Source organism: Gnatocerus cornutus, chromosome 5 (genome assembly GCF_029298725.1).
Source record: "Gnatocerus cornutus isolate USDA-ARS CGAHR chromosome 5, icGnaCorn1.1, whole genome shotgun sequence".
Classification (NCBI taxonomy): Eukaryota; Metazoa; Arthropoda; class Insecta; order Coleoptera; family Tenebrionidae; genus Gnatocerus; species Gnatocerus cornutus.
Genome location: NC_142237.1, coordinates 14177629 through 14189844, shown reverse-complemented (window position 1 = coordinate 14189844; position 12216 = coordinate 14177629). Strand labels below are relative to the sequence as shown.

Here is a 12216-nt window from a genome sequence, read left to right as displayed (position 1 = left end):
GTTCCCGGTAGAACTCAACTGAGGTTAAATACTGAACAAAGGTTGTGCAATGCAGATTTTTTCCACTAAATTTGAAGTGATGCTCTTTGAAAATGACAGATTTGAGATTATTATCATTTATCATTTTATCGCATGGCTGACGTAATGCGAACAATTTGATTCGTTGAAGAAATAAAGATCAATCGCTACACTTCTTTATCTTTAATTAGTAATAATGTGATAAATTAATCGTCTGTTTTTATTACCATAAATTAATGCAAGAATTTGAGCGAGTTTTAGAATTAATAAATAATTAAATTAAGACAAATTAAATAGCAATTATTTTATGATACGTCAGTTTAAATGTCTTCGTAAACCTCCTTCACCTACGTCAGTGTTGAAGGTCGATAACTGTGAATTTATATAAGAAGCAGCGAATGACATAATAATTCTAATTACTCCGGAAGACATCACTTCAAAGGTAGTCACAAATGCCCATGAAATATTTATATTTGTTTAATTATTATAGTAAAATTATTTTTTAACTTTGACAATAATATACAATCATTCTCTGTAAAACATTCTATTCTCTTTTCTTCTTCGAATAATTTTCATAGCTCTAAAATTAAAATATAATTATTATTTGAACAGAACTAAAATGCGATAATTTCAATACCTCTTTGGCAATTTCCGTTAAATTCTCGCTCATTTTTGATCCAGTTTCCAGAACCAAATCCCTAAAAACTCCTCTCTTTTGTGACAAGATGTACGGATGGTCAAACTCAACAACGCATCCGTCATTCATCACTAAAACTCTATCAGAATCCATGATGGTGTGCAATCTATGCGCTATTGTTAAAACTGTACAGTCTGAAAAACTTGTTCTTATGGTTTGTTGTAAGAGTTCGTCAGTTTGAGGATCAACATTGGCAGTGGCTTCATCTAATACTAAGATTTTATTATTCTTCAATAAAGCTCTTGCTAAACAAATTAACTGCTTTTGGCCAACGCTAAAGTTAGAACCTCCCTCAGCTAAGTAGCTGTAAAGCCCTGAAGTCAGCTCTTTTATAAATGGTTTCAATTTAACTTCATCCAGAACGTTCCAAATTTGATCGTCCGTGTACTGTTCGAATGGGTCTAAATTGTATCGAACACTTCCAGAGAAGAGTACAGGTTCCTGAGGAATAATCGAAATTTTTGATCTGAGTGAAGAAAGAGCAATGGTTTTCGTGTCTACATTATCGATGTAGACATTGCCTTCAAAATCTACAAGTCGGAAAAGAACGGAAATTAAAGACGACTTTCCAGCTCCCGTTCTGCCGACGATTCCGACTTTTTCTCTTGGTGTGATGATAACATTCAAATTTTTAAGAACGTGAGGATCATCCGGAGAGTATCGCATAAAAACAGATTTTATTTCGATTCTTCCTTTGTCAGGCCAGTCAGACGCGGGTTTAGCTGTCTTGTCTTTTTCAGCAGGAATATCGATGTATTCAACTACGCGTTCGACCGAAGTCATTTGGTTTTCTAATTCACTGAATTGTCGAATTGTCCATTGAAACATTCCTGTGATGTACAAACTCTCAGTGATGATAAAACCAACATTTCCGCCGTAGGTTTCTTGAAACTCATAATTAACAACAGTAACTGTCTTAAGACTGTACATACCTTGGCTCAGTGCAAGAACTGTTGCGCTTAGCATATACATTAAACATACTGAGTCAATCCAAGTTGCAAAAGCACGATTTGTTCCGATATCCATGTAAAAAATCGAATTATAAAAGTTGTGATGCTCGTCAAATTCATCTTGCAAAATTGCTTGAGCATCAAACGCTCTGATTGTAGTTAAGCCCTTTACTGATTCAGTTAAATGCGAAAAGACTGGACTGCGACCTAAATTTTACACAAATTAACTTGAAGTTGTCTCAAGAATTACAATTACTCGTTGACATCATTCTGTTTAAGGTTCTGCTACTTGCTAGAAAAATAATCCTAATAATGTACATTGTAATAAAAATTATAAAAGCAGGGATAAGAGACCACTGATTTACAAAAAAAATTCCCACCATTCTGCCACCAATCCCGAATGTTAGCTACAAGTTTTAACATTTAGAAAGAGTTCTTATTCGTGTCAACTACTCACCATTGTAATATCCATGAGTAAGTGTGGGAGAGTTTCGTCTACACTTCTTATATCTTTACAGAATCTGTTCAAAATTCGACCAGAAGAATTTGTGTAAAAGAATTTCATTGCTGCATTAACGACGCTGTTAAACATTCTGTCATGCAGTTTAATGGATGCTATCATGCAGCTTCTGAAGAACGACATTGTACGGGCAATGGAAAACACCGTCAGCAACCCTATGAGACACGTATACAGATAAATACAATTTTCTTCAGTGAAATACACATCTTCAAAATCAGCTAAAAGTGTAGTTGTTGCATTTCCAAGAGATGTCAAGTTTTCACTCATTCTTTTTTGTTCCAAATTTACCCTTTAATAAAACGTTAGATTTTTTTAGAATGGAGTATCCATCACTTACCAAAAAGAAATAAAATAGCTTGAACCCACTGAAAAAAATTCAGTGAAAACTGACAGGATACAGATAAGAAAAAAAGTGAAATAAGAGCCGCAAGCTCGGATGTACGATGAGTAAACAGTTCTCGATACTTTTCCAGACGCTCTTCTTTCTTCGTCTTCTTCTTGTTCTTTTTTATCTTTAACTTCTTTCGTCTCTTCAACGTTTTCATCGGTTTCAAAAGTCTCTGTTTCTTTTAAGATTTTAGTGAAGTCTTCACCTGAAGCTTGCAGTTCGTTGTAATTTCCGGAGGTAGTCACAGCTCCGTTGACAATTAAGTAGATCTTGTCTACAGAAGTTAAGTATTGGACTTGATGAGTGACGAGAACTACACTTTTGCCTTTCAAATAATTTCTTATACAACTGTTAAAAATTTGTTTTCCGACGCTTGCATCCACTGCTGATAACGGATCATCTAGAAGGTAAATATCAGCGTCTCTGTATACTGCTCTAGCTAGATTAATTCGGGCTTTTTGTCCTCCACTTAGAAGAATGCCGCGTTCGCCGACGATGGTGTTATCGCCATAAGGAAACTGTGTTATATCTTCTTCTAATGCGCACGCTTTGACGACTTTATTATACTTATCGGCAATCATGGGCTCGCCGAAAAGAATATTTTGTTTGACAGTGCTGGCAAACAACCAAGGCTCTTGGTTTGCGTAAGATATTCGGCCATTTGTACTTAAAGAACCTTCGCTGAGGGGCAGTTCACCAAGACACAGTTGAAGAAGACTGGACTTTCCTCCACCAATCGGTCCGATAACTGCAACGATTTGCCCAGGTTCTACAGCAAAATCAACTTGGGCTAAAGTATCAGTTTTAGATTTTTTGGACCACTTTGCTGTCGCTTTTTCCACATATAAACCTTTTTTAACAGAGACGCTCACATTGTTCTCCATTTCCTCCAATAACAAAAATTTTTCGAACCTTTTAATACAAACGTTAGCCTGCAGAAGTTGGTCAAAAGCCGACATAAGATGGTACGAAATTGAATCCATCAACATCAAATAAAATGTGGTAAGAACATACACGTATTGAGCAGTTGGAGTATTCCCTGTTAGAACGTACGCAACTATACAAAGAAAGACTGAAGTTTTATCGATGAAATAGGAATACGACGATGTTACAGCTAGTAGGAAATTGGAAATTTTGATAAAGTACATTTCTTTTCTAAAATAACTTGCTTAAAAGAATAGGAACACTTTTTTTTTTCAAACTCACCTTCTAATTGCGTCTATGAGTTTAACGAACGGTTTCTCCCAAGTGTATACTTTAATAACTTGAATTCCTGAGATTATTTCGTTCATGTGGCGGATTCTCTCATCGGTTTTTGACGCAATTCGTGACCGGTAAGCTGCTGATTTCTTGCTCAGAAAAGCTACAAAGAAAAGAGAACATTTGTTTTCATTTTATTTTGACCACTCATATTACCTTGGAGAGGGATAAAAACAATGATAAAAATAGATCCCACTAAAGAAGTAACTCCTGATGTTTGATAAAGTAAATATAGAACTAAGCTCGCAACTAAGGGCGCTGTTAAAAGACCATTCGCAGTACCGAAAGCTCGAGAGAAGATGACCATATCAGATGATAGCAAGTTGACAATGTGGCCAAGAGTAGTCTCAGCCAAAGCTCGTTTACTGAGTTTTAAACATTTTCGATACAACAAAGAAGAACCTGCAGTTCTAATTTTCATTGATAATCGTTTGAAGTGTAGGAAGTTGTAGTTTCCTACAATTATGTTCAGAAAACTTGATAGGACTATAATGGCTGCGTACAGTGTAGCGTCATTTCTTGATAAAGACGATTCACCAGGTAAGTAGTAACCCATTAGCTTTCCTAGCGCTAGTGGACGTATCGTTCTAAAATAAATAATTTATAGATGTTTTCTGACCAAGTTAGTACTTAAAATAATAATTACTTTAAAATAAATTCTAATATAAAATAAAGAAAAAAGGACAGCATAATCTCCCATTTGAAAACCTTCCACATTGCTTTCCATAACGAGGGCTTAACACCTTTCTTGATTTGTTCATTCCAAGCGATTTCAAGTTTATTTCCAAGATTTTTAGTATCATGAGATTTAAGTGTTTGATAAATATCTTCCTCGGACAATCCTTTTTTAAGGCCAGTCCGAAATATAGAAATCGTCCAGCTACAATACACTGTTTAGATAAACGCATTAATTAAAATTAATCAACCAGTAAAATAAATCCGATAAAATATTGGATTTTTCTTGGGGATGAGGTTTGAATTTGAATTTGTTCGCTGCACTCTTGGACTCCATGTTCAGATGTTCGACTGTAATCAAATATAATCTGTCTAACATATAAAATTCCTCAAATATATAAATCCGCTAATTTGGTTCGGATTTTAATATTTGTGATCTGTGATCAAATTAAATTCCAGTAATTAAATTTCGCGCCTCACATAACGTGACAAATCAACTTTGAGTTTACGTCAAAATAATTCATACGTGAGGTTAGAACACACCATTCGCAAGCAAGTTGTCATGTGTCAGCAAAAGTTTTAGTAATTTTTGCATTTGAGTATTTAAAATATTAAATAAAATAAGTAAAAAATTTATTAATGTTGCTACATTAATATTGAAGCAATAATAAATTATACAAGAGATTCTACGCAAAATGAACAAAAAAATATTAAATTTTTTAATTATTATATACTTACCGTTAAGTTCACAATATTCTGAAACAGCGAATTTCAAACTGTAGCGGTAAATTAAAATTCATGCAATCATTGGAAGGGTTCCCCACCATAGTTGAAACTTACTGTGGTCGGTTTCGAGTCAGTATCGATTGGGAAACAGATCATTACTTGTATGTTTTCATTGAGACTTGTAAGCAACACTAAAGTAAAATGACCAAATATATGACGCTATAAGTGTAAGTAATACTCAACAACTAGATAAATTCCATAAAACACTTTGTACTTGTCATTTAAGATAAAATGATAATCAGCAATGCAACTTCACTCTATTCTGGTTGCCTACATACTTTTATTATCAATAGATTTTTCTACAGCAAATCAATATCGACAAATTCATTAGAGTATTAAGGAAAATGAAGATATAATAAATATGAATAAAAATATTTCTGACATTAAACTATCACTCTAAGGTATAATTCTCTCTTTCCAAATAAAAAATAGTAATGAAAACAAATTTAAATTCAATTGGTCATCATATACATAAAAATATTGACCTGGCGCATCCACCATTTTTGGAAATTCAAAATTTTGAATCTACATACTTCAGTTTTTACTATTAGGTGGGCCCGTTCAGAACATTTAGTTTTATAAGCATTTTATTTAAAGTTAAAGAAGAAGTTAAAATATGTATAATGAAATCTACCCCGATTTTCATCTTTAAAAAACTTAAAATTTTATGGAATCTATCCCGTCTTTCATTTTTCAAAGTTCCCTTAATAAAGTTAAAATTTTAAATAAGCTAGCCTGTTGGGCCACTTCAATATAAAATTATTTTTATATCAACTATCGAATTTTGGGCTTTTGATAACATTTTCTAACGTAAAATGAGGCGAGAAAAAGAATGGCGCAAACCGCATCTCAATATCTCAAACGGTTTCCGAGATATTTAACTTTAAAAATTAGAAAAAATGAGGAAAAATGAAAATCAACTTTCCGAAACTTTGATCGGCCATATCTCAGTTATTTGTTGTCGGATCTGAATTTAAATCCCAGATTTGGAATCTTCGGAAAATTCTGCGTACACTGATGTAAATAACTTACTCTAAAAAATAAGCGAGATATCGATATCAGAAGTTTGACATAGTTTTAGTCATGAGTTTTTGCGAAAATTTGCAAATTTTGACTGTAGAAAAATCAAAGAACTTTTTCTTATGTAAAAAATCGCGAGAAAAACGATGTAAATAGTTTCCAAGATATCGAGCACGAATTCTTTTGAACCTTCAAAAATTTGGCCCTCTGGCAACAACCCAAAAATTCAAACGACCATAACTCAGTTATTTGTTGACGAAAATTGAAAATTCTCATGCTTTTGGATTCAGCGTGACATTCTGCGTAAAATGAGACGCAAATTTTTGCGTCAGATTCTAGAGTTGGTCAAGCATGAGCGTATACAAATTTTTAAAATCAAAGACGATTTTGGGGGTGGACACAAGTATTGCGGGACCCTGTATGTATTAATTTTTTTTATTACTATTTTACATTTTGTTGTATTTAACACTCTTATTACCGTCAACACATTTAAAGTAAGTAAAGTACTTTTACTAAAATATTAGCAAAAGGAATAATTATGTAGGCAACCAGAAAATGTACAAACTGCTTTGTTGATTATCGTTTCGCGCAAAACAACATTTAATTTACAGACACTAGATTTTATCGAATTTCATTTTTCAACTACATATCGCTAACGATTACCGGCTAAGCCAAGGTCAATGACAATATGTTCGTTACATAATATTTCACAATAATTTGCGTTACTATTATTATTAGTATTATTATTATTAACCACTTTGCCTCGGATTCCAATGAACTTTTTAATTTCTAGATCAGTTAGTTGAGTGATGAATTGTGTGCAGTATAGACGATCTCAGTTCTGGGTAAGTAACTATTTTTGTTGGGTTGTCACGCAATTGTTTACGTCGATTTACAAATCATATTTGAGTGGGGAAGTCCCTTTTTCAACCAATCGCATACAACTTATCGTATATGCTAAACTAATAATATCAGATTATTACAAAGAGATTGAGAGTTAGCTTCATATTATTTAATTACAAATACCGGCGTGATTCAGAAAAATGACTCACCTAAGGTCAAAATACGCACGCTGTATTTTTAAGTCAGCTAGATTGTTTAAATTAAAAAAAAAGAGTTAATGTTATATAAATATGGACAACTCTCTCTTGCCCACTTCTTTCGACACCTCTGAAAGAACCAGTCGCGGTATTGTTCTTAATTGTCAAAATGTTTTTTGTTCAATATTATTCTAGTGATTAATAAAAGAAAATATCCAGTTCCTCATTGTTCCTTTATCAAAGTGTATTTGCACGTGGATTTACAGCACGTGTTTGAGCGTCTGAAATGGATTACAACAGCGTGACGAAAAAATACAAACTCAAGCCACATCCTCAAGAAAAATCGAATTTCGTGTCGGATCTCTTTTATTGGTAGAATTTTTCTCAAACTAATATCGTTACCTAGCGACAATATTTTAGCTGGACGTTTCCTCTTTTTCGAACTGGCTTAAAAAAAGGTTTGTCCGAAGAAGATATTTATCAAATTCTCAAGCGTCATGACGCCAAAGCGCTTGGAAGTCGGTTAGAAGATGTTTGGAGTAAGGAAGTGAAGAAAAATGATAAACCTTCGTTATGGAGAGCAATTTGGAAGATTTTTAAATGGCAGATTTTATATTCAGTGTGTATGAACTTCGTCATAGAATTCGGTTTAAAGTAGCTTTACTTAACAGTTTTAGTTCACTTCAAATGATTTCTTTTTAGAATGATCCGTCCGTTAGCTATAGGAAAATTGATGGGGTACTATTTACCTGGTGAAGAGGCTTTATCAAAAGATGATGCTATATTGTACGCATCTATTATAATATTGACTAGTTTTCTAGATGTAATTACTGAGAATTACTATTTTTTACACTACTTACAATTGGCAATGAAGGTTAGAACTGCGTGTGCGTCTTTGCTTTATCAAAAGTGTTTGAAGCTTAGTAAACGAGCTTTGGGTGAAACTACAATTGGACAAATTATGAATTTATTATCAACAGATATGCCCAAATTGGCTAATTGTTTTGGAACCGTGAATGGACTTCTTACAGCACCCATCCAAAGCATTATTATTTTATATCTTTTATATTCAACGTCCGGGCTTACCTCACTAGTCGGATTTGGCTTAATTATTATATTTGTGCCTGTTCAACGTAAGAAAAAAAAACACTTCTGTACAAAACAATGTATTTTAAATTGTAGTCTTTCTGAGTAAGAGATCAGCAGCTTATCGATTACGAACTGCCTTAAAAACCGATGAAAGGATTCGCCATATGAACGAAATAATATCAGGAATTCAAGTTATCAAAGTATACACATGGGAGATACCATTCGTCAAAGTTATAGACGCAATTAGAAGGTCAGTTTAATTAATATGAATTTTTCTGGATACTTTATTTTAGGAAAGAAATGTATTTCATCAAAGTTGGAAACTATCTAACTGCTATATCAACAGCGGTCTCTTATTTTATCGATAGGACGTCTGTTTTTCTGTGCATAGTAGTGTACGTTTTGAGCGGAAATAGTCCAACTGCCCAGTATGTGTATGTTCTTACAACGTTTTACAACCTTATAATGGAATCAATTTCTTATCGTCTTACATGGGCTTTTACTGAAATACTCCAAGCAAACGTTTCTGTGAAAAGATTTGAAAAATTTTTGCAACTGGAAGAAATGGAAAAGAGTATTAATTTTTCACCAAAGAAGGGTCTTTCTGTAACACAAGTATCAGCAAAGTGGTCTAAAGACTCTATAACTGACACGTTAACGAACATTAATTTTGCTGTAGAACCTGGACAAATTGTGGCAGTCATCGGACCGATCGGTGGAGGAAAATCCAGTCTTCTTCAACTGTGTCTTGGCGAGCTACCTTTTAGTGAAGGTTCAATTAGCTCAAATGGTCGAATATCTTATGCAAACCAAGAGCCTTGGTTGTTTGCCAGCACTGTCAAACAAAATATTCTCTTCGGCGCGCCTATGATTGCCGATAAGTACAACAAAGTCCTCAGAGCGTGCGCGTTGGAAGAAGATATAACACAGTTTCCTTATGGCGATAACACTATCGTCGGCGAACGTGGGATTCTCCTAAGTGGAGGACAAAAAGCCAGAATTAATCTAGCCAGGGCTGTATATCGAGACGCTGATATTTACCTTCTAGACGATCCTTTATCAGCAGTCGATGCAAGTGTTGGTAAACAAATTTTTAACAATTGCATAAAAAACTTTTTAAAAAGTAAAAGTGTGGTTCTTGTCACTCATCAAGTCCAGTACTTAAACTCTGTGGACAAGATTTACTTAATTGTAAACGGAGCTGTGACTGCATCTGGAAACTACAATGAATTGCAAGCCTCAGGTGAAAATTTCACAAAACTGTTAAAAGAATCTGAAACTTTTGAAGCCGATGAAGATGTTCAAGAGGTGAAAGAAGTGCAAAATAAAAATGAACAGGAAGAAGACGAAGAAAGACGAGCCTCAGGAAAAGTAAAAAAAAAAATTTACGCTACGTTTATACGTGCTTGTGGTACTCACTTCACAATTTTTCTTCTGTGTATGATGTCGGTTATTACGGAGATTCTGCGAGTGGGCTCAAGTTATTTTTTGACTTTTTGGTAAGTAATAGTTTAGGACAGGATTTTCTAAAAAAACGTCTTTCTATTAAAGGGTTAATTTAGAGCAGAAGAGAATGAGCGAAAATCTGACAGATGCTGGAAATATGACTACACTCGTCTTTGATTTGGAAGAAGAGTATTTCACTAAAGAAAACTGCATTTATATATATTCTTGTATCATAGGGTTACTGATGATGTTTTCAACAGCTCGCTCGATGTCGCTTTTCAGAAGTTTCATGATAGCATCCATAAAACTACACGATAAAATGTTTAACAGCATCGTTAAAGCAGCAATGAGATTTTTTTTCACGAACTCCTCTGGAAGGGTACTGAACAGGTTCTCTAAAGATATCGGATGTGTAGATGAAAGCCTACCACATATACTCATGGATATTGCTATGGTAAGTTCTAAATCGAAACGTCGTCATTCTTAATACCAAAATTTCCAGCTAACATTCGGAATTTCTGGAAGTTTGTTGTCGATTTTTTTTGTGAATTACTGGTCTCTCATCCCTGCGTGTATAGTATTTATATTAATGTACTTTGTTAGGGCCGTTTATATGGCCAGTAGTAGGACATTATCCAGAATGATGTCGACATGTAATAAATATTATCTTTCCCGGGATAATTTGAATTTATTGTTCCGTAACTTTTAGCTCGAAGCCCCGTTTTTTCGCATCTGTCGGAATCTGTTAAAGGTTTAACTACTATCAGAGCGTATGCCGCCGAAGCAATTCTTCAAAACGAATTTCACGACCATCAAAACGTTAACAATTCGCTAACTTACACATATCTGTCAACAAACCGTGCTTTTGCAATATGGATCGACTCAATATGTGTATTGTACATGTTGTGCGCTACAGTCCTTGCTCTCTACCAAGGTAAGTACCATTCGAAGACAATATTGTTTTTAATTGATAGTTTTAAGAAACCTACGGCGGCACTGTGGGATTCATCATCACGCAAAGCTTAGGTTTCACAGGAATGTTTCAATGGGCCATCCGACAATTTAGTGAATTAGAAAATCAAATGACTTCCGTGGAACGAATTGTAGAGTACATTGATGTTCCCTCAGAAAAAAGCACGATGACTAAACCTGCATCTGATTGGCCCGAGAATGGAATAATTGAAATGAAATCCGTTTTGATGCGGTATTCCTCAGATGATCCGCACGTACTTAAAAATTTAAATGTTACTATCAAATCGAGAGAAAAAGTCGGAATCGTGGGCAGAACGGGGGCTGGAAAGTCGTCATTAATTTCCGTTCTCTTCCGACTTGTGGATTTTGTAGGCAATGTCTATATCGATAATGTGGACACTAAGACCATATCTCTTTCTTCGCTCAGATCAAAAATTTCGATTATCCCTCAGGAACCTGTACTCTTCTCTGGAAGTGTACGTTACAATTTAGATCCATTCGAGCAGTACTCAGATGATCAAATTTGGAACATTTTAGATAAAGTTAAACTGAAGCAGTTTATATCAGACCAATCGTCAGGTCTTTATAGTAGTTTAGCTGAAGGAGGTTCAAACTTCAGTGTTGGGCAAAAACAGTTGATCTGTCTAGCGAGAGCTTTATTGAAAAATAACAAAATTTTAGTATTAGATGAAGCCACTGCCAATGTTGATCCTCAAACTGATGAACTTTTACAACAAACTATTAGAACAAGTTTTGCAGACTGTACAGTATTAACAATCGCACATAGACTGCATACAATCATGGACTCCGACAAAATTTTAGTGATGAATGACGGATATGCTGCGGAATTTGATCATCCTTACGTTTTGTTACAAAAGAAAGGAATTTTCTATGATTTGGTTCAAGAGACTGGAACGAAAATGAGCGCAAACTTAGCAGAAATTGCGAAAGAGGTTCAGTAAAATTAATTTGATTGTTCTAATTTAATTCTTATTTAATTGTAGGGTCTCCAAAGGAAAAATTAGAATCATAAAACATTATAGACACTAATTGCAGTATTTTTTAATAAAGTTTAACTTAATAAAAACCATTAAAAATTGAACTAATTTCACACCTACCATTTTCACCATCCTCTAACACAAATCAAACTTATTTTCTACAAACTTCTATTACCGAGTAAAACAATTATGTACGCAACTAAAAATTTATAGAGTACACTTATAAAACAACTCGCACAGAGACCCTAAAATGGAACCACAAGACTTCACTTTTTAAAATGATCTGTGCTACTCCAGACACCCTAGCGCATTGGCAGATAAATCAAGGTCGTCGACCACGTGTTGATCACATAACAT

The 12216-nt window shown here is 34.3% G+C and overlaps 2 protein-coding genes across 5 annotated transcripts; one reads left to right on the top strand and one right to left on the bottom strand.

Annotated features, from left to right (window-relative positions):
* Positions 1 to 479: 479 nt before the first annotated feature.
* On the bottom strand, positions 480 to 5460 carry LOC148174889 (putative multidrug resistance-associated protein lethal(2)03659). The gene is made up of 11 exons (XM_088037500.1): positions 5247 to 5460; positions 4760 to 4859; positions 4480 to 4713; positions 3990 to 4420; positions 3780 to 3936; positions 2523 to 3728; positions 2123 to 2474; positions 1922 to 2072; positions 1648 to 1872; positions 656 to 1599; positions 480 to 598 (listed from the first exon to the last, which is right to left on the bottom strand). Exons 2-11 carry the CDS (start codon positions 4843 to 4845, stop codon positions 563 to 565), a joined length of 3822 nt encoding a protein of 1273 aa, XP_087893626.1. The 5' UTR covers positions 4846 to 4859; positions 5247 to 5460; the 3' UTR covers positions 480 to 562.
* LOC148174888 (putative multidrug resistance-associated protein lethal(2)03659) lies at positions 5381 to 11963 on the top strand. 4 transcript variants are annotated; one of them, XM_088037503.1, is made up of 12 exons: positions 5381 to 5461; positions 7108 to 7159; positions 7621 to 7726; positions 7775 to 8008; positions 8057 to 8487; positions 8537 to 8693; positions 8737 to 9942; positions 9995 to 10343; positions 10392 to 10542; positions 10599 to 10823; positions 10871 to 11814; positions 11866 to 11963. In XM_088037503.1, the coding sequence occupies exons 3-12, from the start codon at positions 7641 to 7643 to the stop codon at positions 11884 to 11886; spliced, it is 3804 nt and encodes a 1267-aa protein (XP_087893629.1). In that variant the 5' UTR covers positions 5381 to 5461; positions 7108 to 7159; positions 7621 to 7640; the 3' UTR covers positions 11887 to 11963. The 4 variants fall into 4 exon arrangements, with proteins under 4 accessions (XP_087893629.1, XP_087893628.1, XP_087893630.1 ...); XM_088037502.1 differs by lacking the exon at positions 5381 to 5461 and having other exon boundaries at positions 6955 to 7159; XM_088037504.1 differs by lacking the exons at positions 5381 to 5461; positions 7108 to 7159; positions 7621 to 7726 and having other exon boundaries at positions 7914 to 7977; positions 8026 to 8487.
* Positions 11964 to 12216: the final 253 nt, after the last annotated feature.